General features: G+C 36.6%; 2 protein-coding genes across 2 annotated transcripts in view; both read left to right on the top strand.

Annotated features, from left to right (window-relative positions):
* The window catches only part of LOC102511007 (vomeronasal type-1 receptor 4-like), a gene marked incomplete at its 5' end in the record, with an annotated part of 34,615 nt that extends 10,864 nt beyond the window's left edge, over positions 1-23,751 (top strand). The window contains one exon of the mRNA XM_032487385.1: positions 23,091-23,751. Within this exon, the coding sequence (XP_032343276.1) occupies positions 23,091-23,751 (661 nt within the window). The remainder of the gene's footprint in view (positions 1-23,090) is intronic.
* Positions 6,421-9,301, top strand: LOC102508377 (vomeronasal type-1 receptor 4). The gene has a single exon (XM_006185205.3). It carries the CDS (start codon positions 6,987-6,989, stop codon positions 7,947-7,949), a length of 963 nt encoding a protein of 320 aa, XP_006185267.2. The 5' UTR covers positions 6,421-6,986; the 3' UTR covers positions 7,950-9,301.
* Positions 23,752-26,456: the final 2,705 nt, after the last annotated feature.

Here is a 26,456-nt window from a genome sequence, read left to right as displayed (position 1 = left end):
GATTGTTCAAGTGTTCAGATTCTTCTTGATTCAGTTTTGGTGGACAGTATGTTTCCAGAAACTTGTCCATCTCCTCTAGGTTATCCAGTTTGGTTCCATATAGTTTTTCATAATATTCTTGTATGATATTCTGTATTTCTATTTTGTTTGTTGTAATTTCTCCATTTTCCTTTCTTATTTTGCTAATTTGTGCTCTCTCTTTTTTCTTTGTGAGTTTGGCCAGAGGTTTGTCGATTTTATTTACTTTTTCAAAAAACCAGCTTTTGGTTTGGTTGATTTTTTTCTATGGTCTTGTTAATCTCTATTGTATTTAATTCCTCTCTGATCTTTATTATTTCCTTCCTTCTGCTGCTTTTTGGGGCTTTTTGTTCTTCTTTTTCTAATTCATTCAGGTGGTGGGTTAAATTGTTTATTTGAGATTGTTCTTCTTTTTTGAGGAAGGCCTGTATCGCTATAAACTTCCCTCTTAGCACTGCCTTTGCTGTGTCCCATAGGTTTTGAGTGGTTGTGCTTTCATTATCATTTGTCTCAAGGTATTTTTTAATTTCAGCTTTGATTTCCTCATTGATCCATTGTTTTTTCAGTAACATATTGTTTAATCTCCATGCTTTCCTTTTTTTCTCCTTTGTTTCTCTGTTGTTGATTTCCAGTTTCATGGCATTGTGGTCAGTAAAGATGCTTGAGATAATTTCTATCTTCTTAAAATTGTTGAGGTTTCTTTTGTGCCCAAGTACATGATCGATCCTGGAAAATGTTCCATGTGCACTTGAAAATAATGTATATCCTATTTTTGGGGGGTGTAATGCTCTGACAATATCCACCAAATCTAATTTTTCTATTGTAGTATTTAATTTCTCTGTTGCCTTGTTTATTTTCTGTCTGGAAAATCTTTCTAGTGATGTTAATGCAGTGTCAAAATCTCCAACTATGATTGTATTCCCATCAATATCCCCCTTTATCTCTGTTAGTGATTCTTGTATGTACTTAGGTGCTCCTATATTGGGTGCATATATATTAACGAGTGTAATATCCTCATCATGTATCACTGCTTTAATCATTATAAAATGTCCTTCTTTATCTTTCTTTATGGCCTTTGTTTTAAAGTCTATTTTGTCTGAAATCAGTACTGCAACACCTGCTTTTTTGGCTTTTCCATTTGCATGGAATATCCTTTTCCATCCTTTCACTCTCAATCTATATGTGTCCTTCTCCCTAAAGTGGGTCTCTTGTATGCAGCATATTGAAGGTTCTTGCTTTATTATCCAGTCTGCCACTCTGTGTCTTTTGACTGGAGCATTTAGTCCATTAACATTTATAGTAATTAATGATAGATGTGTGTTTATTGCCATTTTGAACTTATCTTTGCAGTTGAATTGGTATATCCTCTTTGTTCCTTTCTTCTTCCTTTTGTGGTTTGGTAATTTTCCTTTGTATTATCATGGATTTTATTTAAGTTTTGTGACTCCTTTGTAAATTTTTGGCTTGTGGTTACCCTTTTTTGTAAATCTATCAACCCATTACTATAACTGTTTTTATTAAACTGATGGTAACATGATCTCAAACCCATCCTACTGTTAAAAAAAATTAAAAAAGAAAGAAAAAAAATTCTATATTTCCCTGCCTCCCTCTCCCACTCTCAGTGATTTGTATGTCTTCTTTTATAATTTCATGTTTCCTTTATTTGTAATTCATGAGTTATCACCTTTCCAGTTGTGTGTTTCTCATTTCTGTAGCATCCTGCTGCTTTTCTATTTAGAATAGCCCTTTCAGTATTTCTTTTAGCATGGGTTTAGTGTTGCTAAACTCCTGCAGCTTTTTTTTGTCTGTGAAACTCTTTATTTCTCCTTCTATCCTCAAGGATAGCCTTGCTGGATAAAGGATCCTAGGCTGCATCTTTTTTTCATTCAGGGCTTTGAATATATCTTGCCACTCCCTTCTGGCCTGTAGTGTTTGTGTAGAGAAATCAGCTGAGAGCCTTATGGGGGTTCCCTTGTAACTTACTCTTTGCTTTTCTCTTGCTGCTTTTAGAATCATTTCTTTATCCTTGACTCTGGCCATCTTGATTATGATATGTCTTGGTGTGGGTCTGTTTGGGTTCTTCCTGTTTGGGACCCTCTGAGCTTCCTGTACTTGGATATCTGATTCCTTCTTTAAGTTTGGGAAGTTTTCAGTCATGATTTCTTCAAAAACCTTTTCAATCCCCTTTGATCTTTCTTCTCCTTCTGGGACCCCTATTATGCGAAGATTGGGACTCTTTATATTATCCCATAGGTCCCTTATGCTATTTTCATTACTTTTTATTTGCTTCTCTTGTAGTTCTTCTGAATGGGTGCTTTCTATTGCCCTGTCTTCTAGATCACTAATTCGTTCCTCTGCATTATCTAGTCGGCTTTGCACAGCTATTAGATCATTCCTCATCTCTGTCAATGAGTTTACCCATTCTACTTGGCTCTTCTTTATAGCTTCAATTTCATTTTTGACATATTTTATATCTCTAAACACTATCTCTTTTAATTCCTTCAGCAATTCGATCACTCCTTTTTTGAAATCTTGATCTAGTAGGCTATCAATGTCTGTTTCGTTGATCTTTCTTTCAGGGGATTTCTCTTGTTCTTTTAATTGGGAAAGGTTTTTCTGCTTCTTCATCTTGCTCATACCTCTTTGGCACTGTGGTTTATGGAGTATCAGTTGTTTATTTTGGTCCTTAAGGATTTTATCTATCTGATGCCTATTTAGGAATAGAACTTAGGAAAAAAAGAAAAAAAAATAAGAGAGAGAGAGAGAAAGAATTTTAAAAGAAGGGAGAAAGAGGGTTTGAAAACTGTATAATGAATAATAGAAGAGTGAGTTGAAGCAGAGTATTAATCGGGTTGAGACGTCCTTTTAAAACCTTTACAAAAAAAGGGTGGGGGGAGATGAATTTGAAACCTGTGTCTAATCAATAGCAGGACATCAAAACCCAAGAGAAATAGAAATGAATTAAGAAGTAAAGATTAAGAGAGTAATAGAAAATAGAACAGGTAAAAACAGATTTTAAAAAAAAAGGGGGGCGGGGGTTGTCGGTGTTCTCCTGGAGTCTGTGTGCTTTTAATGTGAAGTCTCTCTGTCTTCGTCCTGTTTTGGAAGCTCAGCTTGCTGTTTTCAGAGGCCCTCCGTTGGCGCCCTCTTCTGTGCTGCTCCCAGCACCTGTCGGCAAGCAGATCGCGCCTCCTCCTAACTCTGGGTCAGCTGTAGCTCTCCTCTGCTGTGGGCGGGCGGGTCGCTGTCCCTCCGGATGCCGCAGTCAGATGTTGCAGACTGGCCAGGTAGGAGGGCGGGTCGTGCCCCCTCCCAGCACCTCGGTCAGGGGCTGTGTTCCTGCCCGAAAGGCGGGGGGGCCGCTCTCCCTCTACCTGCGTGGCCGGTAGTTCCGCTGCTCTGTGCGGCTGCGCGCTCCACCCTGGTCGGCGCTCCGCAGGTGGGCTCGGGGAAGACCGAGGGACAGCCCTGTCCCTGCTCCAAGCCAGAACCCAGCTCCTTGTTTGTCTTTGTGGAGCAAGTTCTCTGAGGGACCAGGATGGAAGGATCCTATCTGCCCCCGGCTGCAGGCCAGTCTCAGTCTGGCCTTTGAGGCTGCTAAGCCCTTCGGTGCGGATGCAGGTTTTGCCCCCGCCCCCGCCTGGGTGCTCAGCACGGAGGATATGGCGGCTGTGCCTAAGCCCCGCCTCGCTTCCCCCGAAAACTTTCCGTGGGTTTTCAGAGATGGGGGTGTGCACCCTTCCCCCGAGAGCACATCAACCTTGCTGTTTTATGGAGGGCCCAGGTTGTTCTGCCCTGTGCACCCACAGCCACGGCGCGCAGCCCCTTGCGTTCCCCCGGGGCTGCCTCCATGCAGCCACTTCGTCCTCCGCCCGGCTTGTGCAGCCTGGCCCTGCCCGCGGCTGCCGGCCCACGTCTCAGGCTGGGTGTCGGGGGGACGCTCTGTGCCCGTTTAACTTAGTTCTGTTAGTCAAGGGCTGCTCTGTACAGATCCAAGCCTCGGTGGCTCCCCCTCCGTCCTGCTGGTCTCTCAGTTGGAGAGGGGAGACCCAGCGAGCGAGCGCCAGTCCTCCTTTTCCGCCCCCTCCCCGCGGGACCCGTCCCGTGCTGCTTTGCCTTTTGTTCTTCCTTTTCTCCTACCAGATTTTTGGCGTCTTTATCTTTTGAAAAGGGCGATGTTCTGTCGGAGTTCCACAGGTGCTCTGGTTGGCTGAGTGGGTCTGTAGATGTGGGTCTTGGTGTATTTGTGGGAGAGGGTGATTGTGGGAGAGGGTGACCTGCGAGCGTCCTTCTACTCCACCATCTTCTCCCGGAAATCCTATGGGTTGGTTTTTTTGGTTTTTTTTTTGGTCGCTGCCTTTTAAAATTTCCTCTTTGATCTATATCATTTCCTATGTCTGCTGACTCTCACAGTTTGCTCTTCTTTTTCTAATTCCTTTAGATGGCAGGTTAGGTTTTATTTATTTTTTGTTGTTGTTGCCGGAAGGTAATTAGCTTTACTTATTTTTTAGTGGAGGTACTGGGGATTGAACCCAGGACCTTGTGCATGCTAAACATGCACTCTACCACTAAACTATACCCTCCTCCTCTAGGTTAGGTTTTATTGATGGTTAAGTTCAGTGGTTTTAAGGTTAGGAAGGCACTAGTTTTAAGACAGAGGAATATCCAAGGAAGTGAAGAATCCAGACAGACACATGTAGTTTGTTCCAATCCCTTTGTGTGTGATTTCAGCATTTCCTACTCTCCTCCATCTAAGACCCTGTTTGCCCTTCGGGGATCATGGAAAAGAAAATGCCTCTCAAAAACAATCCACTTGTCTCCTAAGGGGGACTTCCTAGAAACTTGTAATTGTTCTTTGTAATTAACAACTGAGAGAAAAGTTTTCAGAAATGTTCTCAGGTCCCAAGCCTCCACTCCCATTACTGTTACAGGTGAAATGATAATTGCAGTCCTGAGGGGAGCGGAGGACAGGACACGGACTCACAAACCCATATATCAGGCTGTGACTGCCTCCTTCCCACACAGGTACTGGCTGTAAAGCCCATCTCATTGAGCCAATTGTCTTGGCAGCAGGAAGGAGTTTGGTATTTTCTATCTTACTCAGACAGGCGATTCTGTAAAGGAAAATCAGATCAAGATTCCAGGTAAGTGATCATATCAGAAAAAAGCAACGTTCTCTTAATAATCTGATTCAGTGCCAACACCTTTGAGTCAAATTAAATAATTCTTAGGCCCAAGCTGAGCCTGTAAAGAAGGGTCCTAGAACCTGTATCAATTCCTGAAGGCTCCTCATGCAATTTAACGCAGTCCTCGTGACAGTGATTGTTGTAGCTGAATCCAAGTGCTAATAAAATCTGATTTTTAACATGCTTGAAAATATAGTTGTCAGATTAGTCTGCCCTTGAGTCTACTTTATAGGCATTACAAAGACTGAAAGTTCAGGATTGCTAGAGGTGCACCAGTAATACCTCCAGATTTGTGATAAAGACTATGATGTGTCTGCAGAAATCATCTAATTCTGTGCAGAAAGTGCATCCACATGGAAATGGCTTGAATAGAAAGGTTTTCTCTAAGTCTGGATGTTAACAGAGACAGTAATTGGGTCTCCACTGAAAACATCCATAGTCTGTTGATCATGCTGAGGCTATCTTCACTCTTAAAAGTTAGGAAATGAACAGTTAAAGAAACATGATAATTATGAGTCTCAACCAGTACTGTCAGTCACATATGTTTCCATCCACTTTAAAAGACAGTGTACTATCAATCCAAAAATCTATTATTTCAATTTATAAAATGCATAAGAATACATGCCTTGCAGGTGCTGTTTTGCATATGTGTCTTGTAGGTCAGTATCATTTGCAAATTTCTTTTCATTGCTAAAATTGTCACTGAACCCTGGCATTAACAAACAGGTAAGTATATCATTGGACAATAATAACTTTATTTTGCCTCACACTGTTTTATCGTGTATTAGCATTTTATGTCCCAGAGTGTATGGCATTACATGTGATTATTCAATAATTTCTGTAATTCATGCTCTTTCAGTTGGCTTTCTGAAACAAAAGCAGGGGGTCCTAATATCAAGCCACCACATCTTCATTACATTAACTTGTCATGGGGCAGGTTGCTGCTGTGCAGTAGTGCCTACAGTGCAAGTACATGTATTAAAATATCTAAAGCTTTATTCATAATGTATAGTTCCCTATAGAATCAAACTATACAAATAAGTGGAATCTTGTTATAATAAAAGTTATAAAATACCACAAGTCTAAAATCAAACAAAAAGTTGTGAAATCAAAACTGAATATATATATTTTTCAGATTATACTTAGAATTTATTTATTCACTTTTTAGTGCAAAAGTGTTCTTTTTTATTTTTTAATTTTATTTTATTGATTTATAGTCAGTTTACAATGTTGCGTCAATTTCCAGTGTCAAGCACAATTTCTCATTTATACATGAACATGCACATACTCATTGTCCTATTCTTTTTCACTGTGAGCTACCACAAAAAAAAACCAACTAAAAATAGATGTAGATTAGTATATGAAGACACCTAACTAGCTTTTTGGCAGAGCATGGTGGTTCAATGCATTGTTTCTAACTTCCCAGTGGGTTTCAGTCCTTGTTCTGCACTAAGCAGCAGATATTGAGAAATCCTTACCCTCCTTGTTTGTATATTAACCTCTGTATAGTTAAAGACATGGAAGTGCCTACCTCAAAGATTTGTGGAGAATGAAGAGGGGATCACATGGAGTGCCTTCAGTGATTATGTTTACATACAACTGCTCTTTATATGTTATACATTCAACCCTTGGAAAGCTGCTAGTAACAGAAAAACATGAAGTAAAATTTTTTAAGTGGGAACTAATGGTAAGTGGGGACGATTGGATTCAGCCGACATGATACGTGTAGCTCACACCTCATGTTCCCGTGCAGGACGGTGTGACTCACAGTATCAGTGACTGATGTCTGAGAGGATGGACAGCAGGGATGTGACAACAGACGTGATCAACATGATCATCTTAACACAGGCCGTGGTTGGCACCCTGGGGAATTTCTCACTTCTTTGCCATTATACCATCCTGTACATCACTGGCTACAGGTTAAGGTCCACAGATTTGATAATTAAGCACCTGATTGTAGCCAACTTCCTTGTCCTCCTCTGTAAAGGCGTCCCCCACACAATGGCAGCGTTTGGGTGGAAACAATTCCCCAGTGATGCTGAATGCAAACTATTTATGTATCTTCACAGAGTGGGGAGGGGAGTGTCCATTGCTAGCATCTGCCTCTTGAGTGTCTTTCAGGTGATTGTGGTCAATCCCACGAAGTCCAGGTGGGCAGAGCTTAAAGTAAAAGCTCCCAGGTACATTGGTCCCTCTATTTCCCTGTGTTGGATCCTGCAAATGTTGGTAAACATCAATTTCCTTATCTTTATACGTGGCAAAGGGAGCGACAAAAACATCACAGACTACAAGGATTTCGGATACTATTTTTCCATTCGTCATGACAAAACGAAAGATGTGTTATTTGCAGTATTGCTTTCGTTCCCTGATGTTTCATGTTTGGGGCTCATGCTCTGGGCCAGCGGCTCCATGGTTTTCATCCTGCACAGGCATAAGAAGAGGGTGCAACACATTCATAGGACCAGCACCTCCACCGGATCCTCCCCTGAGTCCAAAGCTACTAAAACAATTCTTCTTCTGGTGAGCACCTTTGTCTACTTCTACACTCTTTCCTCTATCTTTCAAGTTGTATTGGCGCTTTTGGATAATCTCAGCTGGTTCCTTGTGAGCGGCACTGCCAGCATTGCTGCATGCTTCCCAACTGTCAGCCCCTTTCTGCTCATGAGCCGTGATTCCAGTGTACACAGCCTCTACTTTGCCTGGATAAGGAATGCAAAATCTCCTACTTCTATGAGAAACATGTAAACTTCATTTATTTCCATAATGTAGCATTGTCAAATAATTAATTACTTCATTCACCCTGAGAATCTTAATTAAACTTTTGAATCTGAAGAAAATAGTATACTGGAAATGCTGAGCATCTTCCTGAAAATGAACAATTGTAATAGTATTGTCTGGAAATGTAAGTATCTTCTAAATAATTGTGTCTTTGCAGTTTTTCAAATTCTTGTAGAAAAGGAATTCAGAACTATGGAATAATAGATACCAGGTTGAAATCATCTGCACATTATGAAGTCTTCAAGTCTGTAGCTTTCAATCTAACAGAATAGGTTTCCCAGAAATAAAATAGGCATGGACTTATAAATAAAAGTATGCATGAAAATGGATCCATGTATTCAGTGGTCATTAATACAGTTGAAGAAATTAATGTCTACACAGAATAAAGAATAGCTTGTGCAGGTGGAGGTCAAATCTGTCTCACACAGGAGGGCATTTGTAAGCCAGTTATAAGTTTTATAGATAACATCCTTAGAGAGTTGGCGGTATTCATTGGGAATATGATGTTTTGCTGAGAGATAAGCACATTTAAATATTTTCATGTAGAAATGGCTAGTTTGAAGTGAAATGCAGTAAAAAAAAAAAAACTGGGGGAGGACACAAAAACAAAATACTTTAAGCTTTTATTTTCCAGTGGGAATATATTTGATGTATAATATTGTATGAATTTAAAGTGCATAACATGCTAATATTTGGGTAGTGTATATTTTGTTTGCCATTGTACACATAATTATCACCTCTATTACATTACATAATTATCCTTTGAAATTAATATTATTTGCCTTTACACTTGATTTACAATGTTATATTAGTTTCAGGTACACAGAATAGTGATTAAGTATAGATCTATATTTATATAGATCATGCTTTGCTTGAATTCATTATAAAATACTCACTCTATTCCCTGTCATGTAAAGTATGTCTTTATAGCTTATTTATTTTACACATAGTAGTTTGTTACTTTAAATCCTTACATTATCTTGGCCCTCTCCTTTTCTGTCCCCACTGACAATGACTAGTTTCTTCTCTATATCTGTGAGTTTGCTCCCGTTTTGTTATATTCATCCATTTTGTTATTTTTGTTTTAAATTCAACTTATAGGTGATAACATACAGCGCTTGTCTTTGTCTGATTTCACTAAGCATAATACTCTCCACGTCTGTCTACATTGTTGCAAATGTAAATATTCTACCATATAAAAAAATATATATGTATACACACCACATGTTTTTCATTCATCTGTTGATGGATATATAAGTTGCCTCCATGCCTTAGCTATTATAAATGAGCTCCTATGAATATTGAGGTGCATGGATGTATCTTTTTGATTTTGTGTTTTCATTTTCTTTGGATATATACCCAGGAGTCAAAATGCTGCATCATATGGTAGTTCTGTTTTTAGTTTTTGAGTAATTTCCATACTGTTTTACATAGTGGTGACCACAAGTTACACTCCCACCAACAACGTACTTGGGTTCCTCTTTCTGCACATCCTCACCAATGCTTGTTACTTGTGGTCATTTTGATGATAGCTGTTCAGACAGGTGTGAGGTGATGTCTCCTTGTGATTTTGATTTGCATTTCTCTGATGAGTATTGATATTGAGTACATTTTCATGTGCATGTTGGCCGTCAGTTTGTCCTCTTTAAAAAAATGTCTATTCATGATTTATACCCATTTTTATTGGATTGTTTGTTTTTTGCTGTTGAGTTGTATTAGCTGTATATATATTTTGTATATTAATTTCCTATGAGTCGTATCATTTGAAAATACTGTCTGGGATTCAGTAGGTTGCCTTTTTGCATTATTGATGGTATCCTTTGCTATGCAAAAGGTTTTAAGTTCAATTAGGTCCCATTTATTTATTTTAGCTTTTGTTTGCTTTGCATGAGAAGACAGATCCAAAAACATATTGCTACAATTTCTGTCAAGAGGGTTCTGACTATGTTTTATGCTAGGAGTTTTATGGTTTCCAGTCTTGCACTTGGGGTCTTTAATCCATTTTGAGTTTATTTTTGTATTTGATACGAGAAAATGTTCAAATAATTTATTTTTTTACATGTAGCTGTCCAGATTTCCCTATGGCACTTACTGAAGAGACTGTCTTTTTTCTGTTGTGTATTCTTGCCTCCTTTGTCATAGGTTAAATGACCACAGGTATGTGTAGCTATGTCTGGACTGGCGTTGATAGTCCATTCATCTATATGTCAGTTTTTCTGTCAGTGCCATTCTGTTTTGATGTCTGTAGCGTTGTCATATATACTCTGAAGTCAGGGAGCTTGATACCTCCAGCTTTGTATTTTTTCCTTTTAGTAACTTCAGCCATCCATGGTCTTTTGTGATTTCATATTAATTTTATGATTTTTGTTCTATTTGTGTAACAAATTCATGGATATTTAGATAGGGAGTGCATTAAATCTGTAGGTTTGTTTGGGTAGTATGGTCAGTTTAACAATATTAATTCTTCCCATTCATGAACACAGGATATCTTTCCGTTTCTTTGTATCATCTTCAATTTCCTTCATCAATTTTGGATTTCAGAGTACAGATTTTCCACCTCCTTGGTTAAGTTTATTCCTAGGTATTTTATTCTTTTTAAGGTGATTTTAAACAGGCTTGAGTTCTTAATCTCCCTTTCTGATAGTTCATTATTAATGCATAGAAAAGTAATAGATTTTTATTTATTAATCTTGGGTTCTGCAACTTTACTGAATTCCTGTATTAGTTTTCTGGTGGGGACTTTAGGGTTTTCTGTATATAATATCATGTCTCTGCAAATAGTGACAGTTGTAGTTCTTCCCTTCCAATATATTGCTTTTTATTTCATTTCCTTGTCTAAATGCCATAGCTACAACTTCAAATACTATGTAAAATAGAAATGACAAGAGTGGGCATCCTTGTCTTTTTCCTGATTTTAGAGAAAAATCTTTCAGATTTTCACCATTGAGTGTGAGGTTAGCTTGGGGGTGGTTGGTCATAAATCGCTTTAATTATGCTGAGATATGTTGCTGTCTTACCGACTTGAATGAGAGTTTTTATCATGACTGTATGTTGAAATTTGTCAAATGCTTTATCTGCTTCTATTGAGATGATTATGTGATTTTCATTCCTCCTTTTGTTAATATGGTGTATCACATTGTTTGATTTGTGAATTTTGCACCACCTTGCATCTCTCAAAAAATGCCCCTTATTAATTGTTTATGGTCCTTCTTCTATATTGTTTGTTAATATTTTTGAGGATTTTTCAAGTGTATTGATCAAGATACTGGTCTATAATTTTCTTTTTTTAGTAGTACCTTTTTCCAATATTGGTAACAGGGTAATGCTAGCCTCATAGAATAAATTGGGGAGTCTTTCTTCAATTTGTGAATTATTTTGACAAAAATAGGTATTACCTTTGCTTTATACATTTGATAGAACTCCATGAGAAGTTTTCCCATCCTGGACTTTGTCTGCTGGTAGTTTTTTATTACTAATTTTATTTTACTACTAGCAAATAGTCTGTTCACATTGCCTCTTTTTTCCTGATTCAGTCTTAGAATATTGTATGTTTCTAGAACTTTATCCATTTCTCCTAGGTTGTCCAGTTTGAGTGTGCATAATTTTTCATTGGACCGTATTGATTTTTTGTATTGCAGTAGTGTCAGCTGTCATTTCTCCTCTTTTATTTCTTCTGTTGTTTCTTTGGGTTCCACCACCCCCCTTTTTTTTTTTTTTTTTTTTTTGATGAGTCTCTCTAAAGTTTATCAACTTTGTTTATCTTTTCAAAAAACCAGATCTTGGTTTCATTTACCAATTCGATTGGCATTTTTGGTCTCTAGATTTTAAAATTTTCTCTTTGATCTGTCATTTCCTTCTGTCTGCTGACTTTGGGTCTTGTTCTTCTTTTTCTCATTCCGGGAGATGGTGTGTTAAGAATTTTTTGAGATTTTTTCCTTTTTTGTAAGGTAAGCCTGTATCACTATAAACATGCCTTGGAGAAATGCTCTTGCTGTCTCTGATTAATTTGGAAAGTTTTGTTTTTACTCTCTTTTACCTCATGATAGATCTGATTTTGTCTTTGATTTCTTTACTAACCCTCTGTTTTTCAGTATGTTGTTTAGTCTCCACATAACTGTTCTTTTCCTGTTTTTCTTTCTGCAATTGATGTTTTATTTCATACTGCAGTCATCAAAAAACATTCTTTATATAATTTCTATCCACTTAAATTTGTTGAGCCTAGTTTTGTGGCCTAGAACATGATGTGTTTCGGAGAATATTTCTTGTGCATTTAAAAAATATATATTCTGTAGAGCATTCTCCAACACCATATACAAAAATAAACTCAAAATGAATTAAAGACATGAATGGAAGACCAGATGTTATAGAAATCCTAGGAGAAAACACACAACCAGAATGGTCTTTGACGTAAATTACAGCAATATATTTTTTGGATTCATGTCCAAGAGTAATGGAAATAAAAGGCGAAATAAACAGATGGAACCTAAACTGGAAAGCTTTTGCACAGCAAAGGAAACCATACATGAATGAAAAAGACAACCTAGGGAATGGAAGAAAATATTTGCAAATGAAGTGACCAATAACAGATTCGTTTACAAAATATACAAACAGCACATGCAGCTTACTATCAAAACAAAAACAACCCAATCAAAAATGGGCAGATGATCTAAATAAACTTTTCTCCAAAGAAGATATCCTGATGTCCAACAGGCATATGCAAACATGCTCAGTACCACTGATTACTAGAGACATGCAAGATCAAAACTACAGTGAGCCTTCATTTCACATCAGTCAAAATTTACATCGTAAGAAAAAGTCTATAAATAATAAATGCTGTAGAGGGTGTGGGAAAAAAGGTACCTTCCTATAGTATTAGTGGAAATGCAGTTTTATGCAGCCATTATAGAAAACAGTATGGAGATCCCTTAAAAAAACTAAAGACCGACTTACCGTATGATGCAGTAATTCCAACCATGAGCATATATCCAAAGAAAACTCTAATTTGAAGAGCTACATGCACCCCAGTGTTCATAGCAGCACTACTTACAATAGGAAAGACATGGAGACAGCCTAAATGTCCATGAACTGATGAATGAATATGGAAGACATGGTATATATACACAATGAAATATTACTGAGTCATGAAAAAGAATGAAATATTGCTATTTGCAACAACATGGATGTACCTAGAGATTCTCATACTGAGTGAAGTATGTCAGAGAAAGGCAGTTATCATATATTTATAATATACATCTGAATCACTTTCCTGTATATCTCAAATCAACACAATAATGTAAATTAATTATGTTTCAAATTTTAAAAGGTTTTTAATTCTGTTCTTTTGTATGTAATGTCCTGCAGATATCCGATAAGTACATCTGCTCTACTGTGATACTTAAGATCACTGTTGCCTTATGGATATGCTGTCTGGATGATCTGTTCTTTTTTTCTTTTTAATTTATTCTGTTTTTATTATATGCAGTTTCTTTTCTTTTTTTTAAATTTTTAACTTGAGTAATAGTCATTTTACAATCTTGTGTCAAATTTCAGTGTAGAGGACAATTTTTCAGTTATACATGAACATACATATATTCATTGTCACTTTTTTTTTTTTTGCTGTGAGCTACCAGAAGATCTTGTATATATTTCCCTGTGCTATACAGAAGAATCTTGTTTATCTGTTCTACATTTTGAAATCCCAGTCTATCCCTTCCCACCCCCCCGCCCCCTTGTCAACCACAAGTTTGTATTCTATGTCTGTGAGTCTGTTTCTGTCTTGTATTTATGGGTTTTTTTTTTTTTTTTTTTTAGATTCCACATATGAGTGATCTCATATGGTATTTTTCTTTCTCTTTCTGGCTTAATTCACTTAGAATGACATTCTCCAGGAGCATCCATGTTGCTGCAAATGGCATTATGTTGTTCGTTTTTATGGCTGAATAGTATTCCATTGTATAAATATACCACTTCTTTATCCAGTCATCTGTTGATGGACATTTAGGCTGTTTCCATGTCTTGGCTATTGTAAATAGTGCTGCTGTGAACATTGGGGTGCAGGTGTCATCCTGAAGTAGGGTTCCTTCTGGATATAAGCCCAGGGGCGGGATTCCTGGGTCATATGGTAAGTCTATTCCTAGTCTTTTGAGGAATCTCCACACTGTTTTGCATAGTGGCTGCACCAAACTGCATTCCCACCAGCAGTGTAGGAGGGTTCCCCTTTCTCCACAGCCTCTCCAGCATTTGTTGTTTGTGGATTTTTGAATGATGGCCATTCTGACTGGTGTGAGGTGATACCTCATGGTAGTTTTGATTTGCATTTCTCTGATAATTAGTGATACTGGGCATTTTTTCATGTGCCTATTGATCATTTGTATGTCTTCCTTGGAGAGTTGCTTGTTCAGGTCTTTTGCCCATCTTTGGATTGGGCTGTTTGGTTGTTTCTTATTAAGTCATATGAGCTGCTTATATATGCTGGAGATCAAGCCTTTGTCGGTTCCATTTGCAAAAATTTTCTCCCATTTCGTAGGTTGTCTTTTTGTTTTACTTATGGTTTCCTTTGCTGTGCAGAAGCCTGTAAGTTTCATTAGGTCCCATTTGTTTATTCTTGCTTTTATTTCTTCTAGGAGAAAATTTTTGAGATGTATGTCAGATAATGTTTTGCCTATGTTTTCTTCTAGGAGGTTTATTGTATCTTGTCTTATGTGTAAGTCTTTGATCCATTTTGAGTTGATTTTTGTGTATGGTGTAAGGGAGTGTTCTAGCTTCATTGATTTACATGCTGCTGTCCAGTTTTCCCAACACCATTTGCTGAAGAGATTGTCTCTATTCCATTGTATATTCTTGCCTCCTTTGTCAAAGATGAGTTGACCAAAAGTTTGTGGGTTCATTTCTGGGCTCTCTATTCTGTTCCATTGGTCGATATGTCTGTTTTTGTACCAGTACCATGCTGTCTTGATGACTGTAGCTCTATAGTATTGTCTGAAGTCTGGGAGAGTTATTCCTCCAGCCTTTCTTTCTCTTCAGTAGTGCTTTGGCAATTCTAGGTCTTTGATGGTTCCATATAAATTTTATTATTTGTTCTAGTTCTGTGCAATATGTCCTGGGTAATTTGATAGGGATTGCATTAAATCTGTAGATTGCCTTGGGCAGTGTGACCATTTTAACAATATTGATTCTCCCAATCCAGGAGCATGGGATATCTTTCCACTTTTTAAAGTCTTCTTTAATTTCCTTCATCAGTGGTTTATAGTTTTCTGTGTATAATTCTTTCACCTCCTTGGTTAGATTTATTCCTAGATATTTTATTACTTTGTGTGCTATTTTAAAGGGGATTGTTTCTTTAGTTTCTTTTTCTGTTGATTCCTCATTAGTGTAAAGAAATGGAACTGATTTTTGAATGTTAATCTTGTAACCTACTACCTGGCTGAATTCTTCCATCAGCTCTAGTAGTTTTTGTGTGGACCTTTTAGGGTTTTCTATATATAGTAACATGTCATTGGCATGTAGTGACTGGATGATCTGTTCTTTAATGTAAGTGGGGTGTTACTGTTCTTTTATCATTCTTGTGTTATTGTCAATTTCTCCCACTATGTGTATTAGTATTTTCTTTATATATTTAGTTGCTCCTGTATTGGGAGTAGAGATGTTAATATTTTAATGACCCCCTTATTTTATTGGTCACTTTATCATTATATAATGTTCTTCTGTGTATTTTCTCCTAGCCTTCATTTTAAATAAAACTAAAAACTGGTCCCTTAAAAGATAAATCAAATTGATAAATGTTTAACAAAGTAATCCAGAAACGTTTTCAGAACAAGGAGATAGGGTCCAAATAAAGAAAATCAGAAATGAGAGAGAAGTTATGCATGACACCGCTGACATACAAAAGTTGTGAGAGGTATTAAGGAACAATTTCGCACTTATAAAATGAATGGCTTCAAAGAGATGATAGTCATGTAGAAATGTACAGTTTCCAAGACTGAATCAAGAAGTGTTAAAAATATGGACAGACCAGTTACCAGTAAGGAACTTGAATTAGTGCCCATAAAACTTCCAGCTAGCAAATATTAGTGCCAGAAGCTTCAGAGGTGAATTCTACCAAATATTTAACAAAGAGTGGAAATCCATCCTTCTCAAGCTATTCCAAAGAAACTTAAAGAAGAAGAAACATTTATGAGTCACCCTATGAGGCTGATATTGACCTGATAGCAATACCAGACAAAAACACCCAGCTGACCTCCCATTAAAAAAGAGAAAACAGGCCAGTATCACTCATGAACATAGCTAAAAAGTCCTCAAGAAAATATTAGCAAACCAAATTCAGTGATACATTGAAAATATCATTCATCACGATCAATTCAGATTGATCCCAGGAGTGCAAGATGAGTTCAGTATCTGCCAGTCATTCAGTATGATGTACCACATCAACAAAGTTAAGAAAAAATCATATGATCATCACTGTAGATGCAGAAAAAGCTTTTGGAAAAAAATTACCTCTCATTCATGAAAAAAACCTTTCATGATAAAACCTTTCAATAAATTGTATAGAGAGGAACCATAACATAATAAAATATAATAATAATATGACAAGCCCACAAGAACATCACTCAGTGGTGTGAAATGAGTGCATTTCCTCTATGATCAGAAATAAGACTAGGATTCCAACCTCCACCAAGAGAAAATCAAGAAGGAAATAATAAAAATTAGTGTGCAAATAAATAGAGACTAAAAACGTAATAGAAAAGGTCAATCAAAGTAAGAGCTTGTTCTTTGAAAAAGTAAACAAGATCAACAAGCCTTTAAGACCCAGTAAGAAAAAAGAAGAGAAGTCTCTGATCAATAAAATAAACAAAAGAGAAGAAAAAACAAGAGATACACAGCAATACGAAGAATTACGAGAATATTATAAACATCTATACACCAACAGATTGGACAGCTTAAAAGAAATGGCCCAAATTTTAGACTTATACAACCTTCCAAGACTGAATAAGGAAGAAATAGAAAATCTGAATAGACTGATAACTAGTACAGTGATTGAAACAGTAACCAAACAGCTCCCCAAAACAAGTCCAGGACCAGATGACTTCACAAGATTTAATACCTAGCCTTCTGAAACTTCCAAAAAATTGAAGAGGAGGGAATGCTTGTGACCTCATTTGACAAGGCTGACATTGCACAGTTATTAAAATCAAAGAACAACACATAAAAAGTAAATTATAGGCCAAAATCTCTAATAAACATAGATGCAAAAATCCTCAACAAAATATTAGCAAAGTGAATACAGCCATACATTAAAAGGATCATATGGACCCAAGTTCAGTTTGGTAATAAATACATGTTGGGGGAAGAAGAGGGATGGAGCTGGGAATGAAGGAGGTGGCAGAGGGCATATTGGAGGCCACTGTTTGGTCCCCCATTTATTATTCCCAAATTTATGGTCAAATCATAGCAGTCATGAATTGTTTCTAATTTCAGCTCAGGGGAAAAACTCTTGCTTATACAAAATGCGCTGAAAATGGCTCCAATAGAATTTACAGGAAAAGAGGAATGCTAAAAATTTTGGTAAGAATTGGCTATTGAGTTAAATGTAATTTAAATTTTCATTGCACATCGATGGTTAAATATTTTGTGCTGTTTATGAAATAATGTCTTATCCTAAGGCCACAAAAATAGTCTTTTCTTGTTTTCCAAAAGCATAATTAGTTTACTTTATAGTTTAAATCAGCAACAATCCATTCAGAATTTATTTGTGTATGATGTGGATAGTTATTAAGGGTTTCCTTTTTTCCAGTATGGGTAGCAAATTCCAATTTACTGTAAAAGTGTGCATTTTTCTTTCTTTCCGTTTCTTGTTAGTTCTCATGAATTCACTCAGCTAAGACCACCGCATTCTTAAGGATCCCTTTCCATGAAATTTACTGAAAGTTGTCTCCATCTTTTCCTGCCTATTGAAGTCCTTGGCAATCTCATGGGAGCAGAGAAGTTACTCTTGAAAAATAAGAAGTTACTCTTTGTGTCAAAAATCTTCAGTGAGCCATTTTTCTTAGAAGAATGATTGTTACACTGATTTACAGGAGAACATACTGAATGACAGAATAGACTCCAAGGATGTGAAAACAGCAATAACGTTCTTCCAACAGGCAATGGTTGGAATCCTGGGCAATGTTTCTCTTCTTTACCATTATCTCTTCCTTAACACACTGAACATAGTCTGAGATCCATAGATTTGATTCTCAAGAAGCTGGTTATAGCCGATGTCTTGGTCATTCTCTCTAAAGGAATCCCCTAGAGAATGGCAGGTTTGCATTGAAATATTTTCTTAATTATTTTACATGCAAAAGTTTTTCTATTTCAAATTGCCCATTTTTGAATACTCTGTATCAGCTTCAGAATGTAAATACAGAGTGAACTATATTCTTTTTGAATTAGTGTTTTTGTTTCGTTCAAATACTGTATCCTGTGATAGTTCTACTTTTACTTTCTTAAGGACCCCCCATAGTGTTTTCCATAGTGACTGTACCAATTTACATTCCATGAACCTTGTGCAGGAGTTTACTTTTCTCCATACCCTTGCCAATATTTGCTTTGTAGACTTTTTGATGATAGGCATTCTGTCAGGTATGAAGTGATACTGTGTTTTTAATTTGCATTTCTCTGATGATTAGTGATGGTGAGCCTCATTTCATGTGTCTGCTGGCCATCTGTATATCTTTTGGGAAAATGTCTATTTAGGTTTTCTTTCTTTTTTGAATCGAGTTGGTGTTTTGTTAGTCAGTTATAAAGCATTTTATGTGTTTTGGGTATTAATCCCTCAACAGTCATATTATTTGCAAGTAAATTTCTTCCCATTCAGTAGATTGTCTTCATTAGTGTAGAGAAAAGCAACAAAGTTTTGTATATTAATCTTCGACCCAGCAACTTTAATGAATTCCTTTGTTCTGATAGTGTTCTTGTGGGGAATTTAGGGTTTCTACAGAGAGACAGACAGATCGATCGATCATCATGTCATCTGCAAAGAGTGACCATTTTATTTCCTTCCTTCCCATTTGCACGCCTGTCACTTTCTCTTGTCTGATTACTGTGGCAGGAACTTCCAATACTGTGATAGATAGAAGTGGTAAGAGTGGCATCCCTATCCTGTTCCTGATTTTAGAGGAAAGATTTCAGCTTTTCAACATTGAGTTTGATATTAGCTGTGGATTCATCATAAATGGCATTTTTATGTTGAGATATGTTGCCTATACCCACGCTGATGAGTGTTTTTATCATAAATGGATGTGGAATTGTGTCATATGCTTTTTCTGTATCTGTAGAGAGAATGATGTGATTTTTTCGCTCCTTTTGTTAATGTTGTGTATCACAGTGATTGATTTCTGTACATTGAATGAACCTTGCATCCCTGAAATAAGTTCCACATGATCATGGTTATGATCCTTTTGATATCTTGTTGAATTTGGCTAGCTAATATTTTGTTAAGGAGTTTAGCATGTATACTCATCAGCCATAGTGGCCTGTAATTCTTTGTGTGTATGTGTGTTGTATGTCTGATTTTGGTATCATGATAAAAGTTTCCTAGAATAAATTTGGGAATGTTTCATCGTCTTTAATTTTTGGAATAATTTGGTAAAGATTAAATAGTAGCTCTCCTTTATGTTTTGTAGAATTCCTCTGTGAAACCGTCAGCCCTGCACTTTTGTTTGTGGGGATTTTTAAAATTAAAACCTTAGTTTTGCTGCTGGTGATCTGTCTGTTCACATAATCTGTTTCTTTCTGATTCACGTGAGGAATGTTGTATGTTTCTAGAAATCTATCCATTTCTTCCAGGTTGTAAAATTTATTGCCATATAATTGTTGACAGTATTCTCTTAGGAGGTTTTTTTTTTGTATCTCTGTGATATGGGATGTGATTTTTCCTCTTTCAGCCTCTTTTTTTTTTATATGGGCCTGTTTTTACTCTTGATAAGTCTGCCTAAAGGCTAATGAAATTTGTTTATCTTTTCAGAAAGCCAGTTCTTGTTTTCATTGACCTACTGTATGGGTTTTTTGGTCCCTGCTTTTTACATTTTCCTCTTTCACCTTTATACTTCCTTCTGTGTACTGATTTGACATCATTTGTCCTTGTTTCTCTAATTCCTTCAAATGGTAGGTTAGGTTGCCTGTTGGAGATTTTCTTGCCTCTTGAGGTTAGCCTTTATCACTGTTAATTTCCCTTTTAGAATTGCTTTTGCTGTGTCCCACGGATTTTGCAAAATTGTTTTCTATTTTTAATTGTTTCAAGGCATTTTCTGATTCCTTTTCATCTATTATTTTTAGTAGCCTGGTGTTTAGTCTCCCGGTGTGATCATCTTGAATTAAGTAATTGAGCACTGGTTTTGTTGATATTTGCACAAATATTAGAATCTGTCAAGCCATCAGATCTGGGTGCTTTTATTTTTTGAGACACTGTTTTTGAACCTTCTCTTTTTTCTATTTAGTTTTTCTGCATCTACTTTTTATCATTAATGGTGGTCAGTAAAGTTAGAATGTGTTTTCCTACAAGATCCATAATAATTGGTATAGAAAGATGCAAATGAATCCAACTTAGTTGATTTGATATGTGTAAATAATTTCTGTAATGAGTTCTTTATCATGTTCCTCCTTTCACTTCTATCACTTTGTATATACTTCAGGTATTTTGTCTCATTGCACTTTTCTACCTGTATGTTAATTGATGGATCAGTTTAGTGGTGTGAAGTTTAGGAAAGTACTTGTCTTGGGTAGAGAAATATCTCAGGGAAGTGGAGATTCCAGCGGGATACGCATATTTATGCCAGTCCCTTTTGTGTGTGATTCAGCATTTCCTACTCTCCTCCCTTTGACACTTTGTCTGCCTTCATGGATCATGGAAAAGAAAGAGGCTCTTGGAAGCTTTCCAGTTGTCCTCTAAGGGGTGCTAACTAGAAGCTTGTAATTGTTTTTCATAGTTAACAACTGAGAAAAGTTTTCAGAAATGTTCTCAGGTCCCAAGCCTACACTCCCATTGCTGCTACAGGTGAAATGATAATTGCAGCTCTAAGGGGAGAGCAGATCAGGACACAGACTCACGAGCCCATATATGTAGGTGTGCCTGCCTCCCTCCCACACATACTAATTAAGAGGATCATAACCCTGAGCCACCGTCCTGGCAGCAGGAAGGTGTCAGGTAAGCATGTTGTATTGTATATCAGTGTGAGTGGCAGAGCCTGTAAGAGAAAGGCAGATCGAGTCTGGCTAAGTGATCAAGTCAGAAAAAGGCCATCTTCTGTGTACTGACCCGGTTCAGTGCCAGCACCATGTGAGAAGGTGGAATAATTCTCAGATACAAGCTGAGCTGGTAAAGAGAGATGGATTTTTAGACCCTACACCAGTTCCTAAGGGCTCCTCTGCAGTGTGATGTAATCCTCACTGATAGCCATTGCTGTTCTGAATCCAGGGGATAAACTTGATTTTTTAAGTGCTTAAAAATATAGTTGTAAAATCAATCAGCTGTTGAGTCTACCTTATAGGAATCATTGACTCATTGTTCAGGATTACTACAGGTGCAGAATTAATACCTCCAGGTTTTTAATAAAGGGTATGATAAATCTGCATAGATCATCTAATCCTGTACAGAAAGTGTGTCCAAATGGTAATGGCTTGAATAGAAAGGTTTTCTCTAACTAGAGGTGTGTTGCACTTAATGGAGGCTGTGAGAGTGTCTCTATTGGAAAACTACATAGTGTGTTGATTATGGTGTGGTTACTGTCATTCTTAAATTTAAGGAACATTTGACAAGCTAATTATGAGTATCAGGCAGCAGCTGTTGTTGCGTATCATGTTGCTTCCATTCATGTTTCTGATATGAAGCCAAAAATCTAGTATTTCAGTTGTTAAAAAGCAGAACATATGCCTTGCAAGTGATGATTTGCATGTATGTCTTGTATGATAATATCATTCATGAATCTTCATTCATTGCTGAATTTCCATTTCACTCTATATGGTATTAACATAGAGCTAACTGTATGGTCTGATAATCATTTAGTTTTGCTTTACAGTGTTTTGTCATGTACTGTTGTTTTGTGTCCCAACATTTATGGAATTACATGTGATTGATTACTCAGTGATTTCTGTGATAAGTGGTATTAGTCTTACGTTTCTCCCTTAACAGGAACGGAGTCTTTCTTTTGCCATCCTGATCTCAAGCCTCTCTCATCTTCATTACGTTTACTTGTCTTGGGGCAGGTTCCCATGATAATTTCTTGCCAGCAGTGCATGGACGTATATTAAGATATCTAAAGCTTTATTCATAATTGATTTTGACATAATAAAGTGAAAGTTTAAAAAAAGGATTCTTTTTATGATAAAACTTAGAAAATACCACCAGTCTAAAATCAAATATTAAGGTGTAAATTCAAAAGAAAATAAATATCTGGTTGATAATTTGAATGGCGCTCCCTAGGATTTTGGCAGAGCATGGTGGTTCACTACAGTATCTTTAACAGCAGCAGATTTGGACAAATATTTAAACTCTGTGTGTACCTTTTCCTCATCTGTACAGTTAAATTCATGGAAGTGACTGCCTGATAGATTTGTGAAGAATGAAGAAGTGATCACATGTGATCCAATGATTAATTTAACATTTGAAGTCCTCTTTAAATGTTATACATGCAACCCTTGAAATACTGCTACTATCAGAAAAACATTCAGTAAATGGTTTCCAGTGGGAACTAATGGTAAGTGGAGAATATTGGATTCAGCTGACACTATATGTGTAGCTTGTGCCTTGTGTTCCCATGCAGGACATTCTAACTGACAAGACAGACACCAGGGACGAATATCTGAGAGGATGGATAGCAGGAAATTGACTTTAAATGTGATCATCTTAGTGCAGACTGTGGTTGGAATCCTGGGGAATTTCTCACTTCTTTGCCATTATATCATCCTGTACATCACTGGCTACAGGTTAAGGTCCACAGATTTGATAATTAAGCACCTGACTGTAGCCAACTTCCTTACCCTTCTCTGTAAAGGCGTCCCCCACACAATGATGGCGTTTGGGTGGAAACATTTCTCCAGTGATGCTGGATGCAAACTATTTCTGTTTCTTCACAGAGTGGGGAGGGGAGTGTCCATTGGTAGCATCTGCCTCTTGAGTGTCTTTCGGGTGATCATGGTCAGTCCCAGGAACTCCAGGTGGGCAGAGCTTAAAGTAAAAGGTCCCAAGTACATTGTTCCCTCTATTCTCCTATGTTGGATTTTGCAAATGTTGTTAAATATCATTTTCCTTATCTACATACGTGGTGTACGGAGTGACAGAAACATCACAAACAACAAGGATTTTGGATACTGTTCTTCCATTCGTCATGACAAAACCAGAGATGCCCTATTTGCAGCATTGCTTTTGTTCCCTGATGTTTCATGTTTGGGGCTCATGCTCTGGGCCAGTGGCTTCATGATTTTCATCCTGCACAGGCACAAGCAGGAGGTCCAACACATTCATAGGACCAGTGCCTCCCATAGATTCTCTCCTGAGTCTAAAGCTACTAAAACCATTCTTCTTCTGGTGACCACTTTCGTCTACTTCTACACTCTTTCCTCCATCTTTCAAATTGTTTTGTCTCTTTTGGACAATCCCAGCTGGTTCCTTGTGACCATCGCTACAGTCATGAGTGCATGCTTCCCAGCTGTCAGCCCCTTTGTGCTCATCAGCCGTGACTCCAGTGTACACAGCCTCTACTTTGCCTGGATAAGGAATGTAAAACCCCTTTTTTAATGAGTAATATGTAAATTTCATTTATGTCCATAATGTAGCATTGTCAAATATTTGATCAATTCATTCATCCTCTGACACCTAATTAAGCTATTGGATCTGAAGAAAATCACATACTGGAAATGCTGAGCATCTCCTTGAAAATGAACAATTGTAATAGTATTGACATGAAATGTAAGTATCTTCTAGTTAATTGTGTCATTGAAGTTTTTCAAATTCTTGTAGAAAAGGAGTTTAGAATTTATGGAATAATAAATACCAGATCTTGAAGTGATCTGCATAATACAAAGTCTTCCAAGTGTGTAGCTTTCAATCTAATGAATTAGTTTCCCAGAAATAAAATAGTAATGAACTTATAGATAAAGGTATGCATGAAAATGGATCGGTATGTGCAATTGTCATTAATACAATTGAAGAAATTAATGTCTGCACAGAATAAAGAATAGCTTGTTGTGCATGTGGAGGTCAAATCAGTCTCATGCAGGATGGCATTTGTTAGCCAGTTATAAGTTTTATACGTAACATCCTTAGAGAGATGGTGGTATTTATTGGAAATATGATGTTTTGCAGGGAGATTAGCACATTTAAATATTTTCATGTAGAAATGGCTACTTTGATGTGAAATGCAGTAAAAAGAGGGGGGAGAGAACAGAAAAACAAAATACTTTAAGGTTTTGTTTTTTTCATGGAAATATATTTGACATATAAAATTGTATGAATTTAAAGTGCATGAGATGGTCATTTTTTTTTAAATGAACATAAATACAAAACAGAAACAGACTCATAGACATAGAATACAAACTTGTGGTTTCCAAGGGGGAGGATGGTGGGAAGGGACAGACGGGGAGTTCAAAATTTGTAGATACTGACAAGCATATGCAGAATAGATAAACAAGATTATATTGTATAGTACAGGGAATATATACAAGATCTTGTGGTAGCTCACAGCGAAAAAAAATTTGACAATGAATATAAGCATGTTCATGTATAACTGAAAAATTGTGCTCTACACTGGAACTTGACACAACATTGTAAAATGACTATAACTCAATAAAAACTGTTAAAAAAAGAAAAAGTCATGGTAAATAAATAAATAAGTAAAGTGCATGACGTGGTAATACGTGGTAACTGTATACTGTAATATATTTTTTATTGTGCCCAAAATTAGCACCTCTATTACATTATATAATTATCCTTTTAAATTAAATTATTTTCTCTTTAATTAGTTAATTTATAATATTATATTAGTTGCAGGTATACGGCATAGTGATTAAATACTTATATAGATCATGCTTTGCTTAAATTTATTAGAGAATACTCGCTTTATTCCTTTGATGTAAAATATGTCTGTATAACTTATTTATTTTACACATAGTAGTTTGTACCTTGACTTCCTTACACTCACTTGCCCCTCTCCTCTTTTATGTCCCCACTAGTTTCTTCTCTGTATCTGTGAGGTTTTTTTTTACATTCCACATATATGTGGTAGCATAAAGGACTTGTCTTTGTCTGTCTGACTTCAGTAAGCATCATACTTCCCACGTCTCTGTACATTGTCACAAATTCAAATATTCCATCATATATAAATAAATAAACACACCACATCTTCATTAATTCATCTGTGATGGATACGTAGGTTGACTCCATGACCTAGCTGTTATAAATAACGCTCCTATGAATATTGAGATACATGTATCTTTTTGATTTAGTGTTTTCATTTTCTGTGGCTATATACCCAGGAATGGAAATGCTGCATCATATGGCAGTTCTATTTTTAGTTTTTTGAGTAATTTCGATACTGTTTTACAGTGGTGACCACGAGTTAGAGTCCCACCAGCAGCGTACTTGGGTTTCTCTTTCTGCACATCCTCACCAACATTTGTTGTTTGTGGTTGTTTTGATGATAGCCAGTCTGACAGGTGTGAGGTAATCTCTCATTGTGATTTTGATTTGCATTTCTCTGATGAGTATTGATGTTGAGTATCTTTTCATGTTCCTGTTGGCCATCAGCTTGTCCTCTTCGCAAAAATGTCTATTCATGATTTCTACCCATTTTTATTGGATTGTTTGTTTTTTAATATTGAGTTGTCTAAGCTTATATATATATTGGATATTAAGTTCTTATGAGTCATATCATTTGAAAATATTGTCTAGGATTTGGTAGATTGCCTTTTTGCTTTATTGATGGTTTCCTTTGCTATGCAAAAGTTTCAAGTTCTGTTAGGTCCCATTTATTTGTTTTAGGTTTTGTATCCTTTGCCTGAGGAGACAGATCTAAAAACATATTGCTACAATTTCTGTCCGAGAGTTTTGTCTGTTTTTTATGCTAGGAGTTTTATGGTTTCCATTTTTGCACTTGGGTCTTTAATCCATTTTGAGTTTATTTTTGTATTTGGTGTGAGAATTTTCAGAGTACAGATTTTTCACCTCCTTGGTTAAATTTATTCCTAGGTCTTTTATTCTTTTTAAGGTGATTTTAAACAGGTTTGAGTTCTTGCTTTCCCTTTCTGATAATTCATTATTAGTGCATAGAAAAGCAATAGATTTCTGTGTATTAATCTTGGATTCTGCAACTTTACTGAACTCATGTATTAGTTTTCTGGTGAGGACTTTAGGGTTTTCTATGTATAGTTCCATGTCTCTGCAAATAGTGACAGCTGTAGTTCTTCCCTTCCAATTTAGTGTTTTTTATCTCTCTTTCTAGTCTA

The sequence above is a fragment of the Camelus ferus genome, chromosome 9, assembly GCF_009834535.1.
Source record: "Camelus ferus isolate YT-003-E chromosome 9, BCGSAC_Cfer_1.0, whole genome shotgun sequence".
NCBI lineage: Eukaryota > Metazoa > Chordata > Mammalia > Artiodactyla > Camelidae > Camelus > Camelus ferus.
Note: the sequence above shows the minus strand (reverse complement) of the source record. Positions and strands in the feature narration are given on the sequence as shown.

What these genes read in the sequence shown, in the direction of transcription:
- LOC102508377 (XM_006185205.3), top strand. Translation starts at nt 6,987, where the DNA reads ATGTCTGAGAGGATGGACAGCAGGGATGTGACAACAGACGTGATCAAC.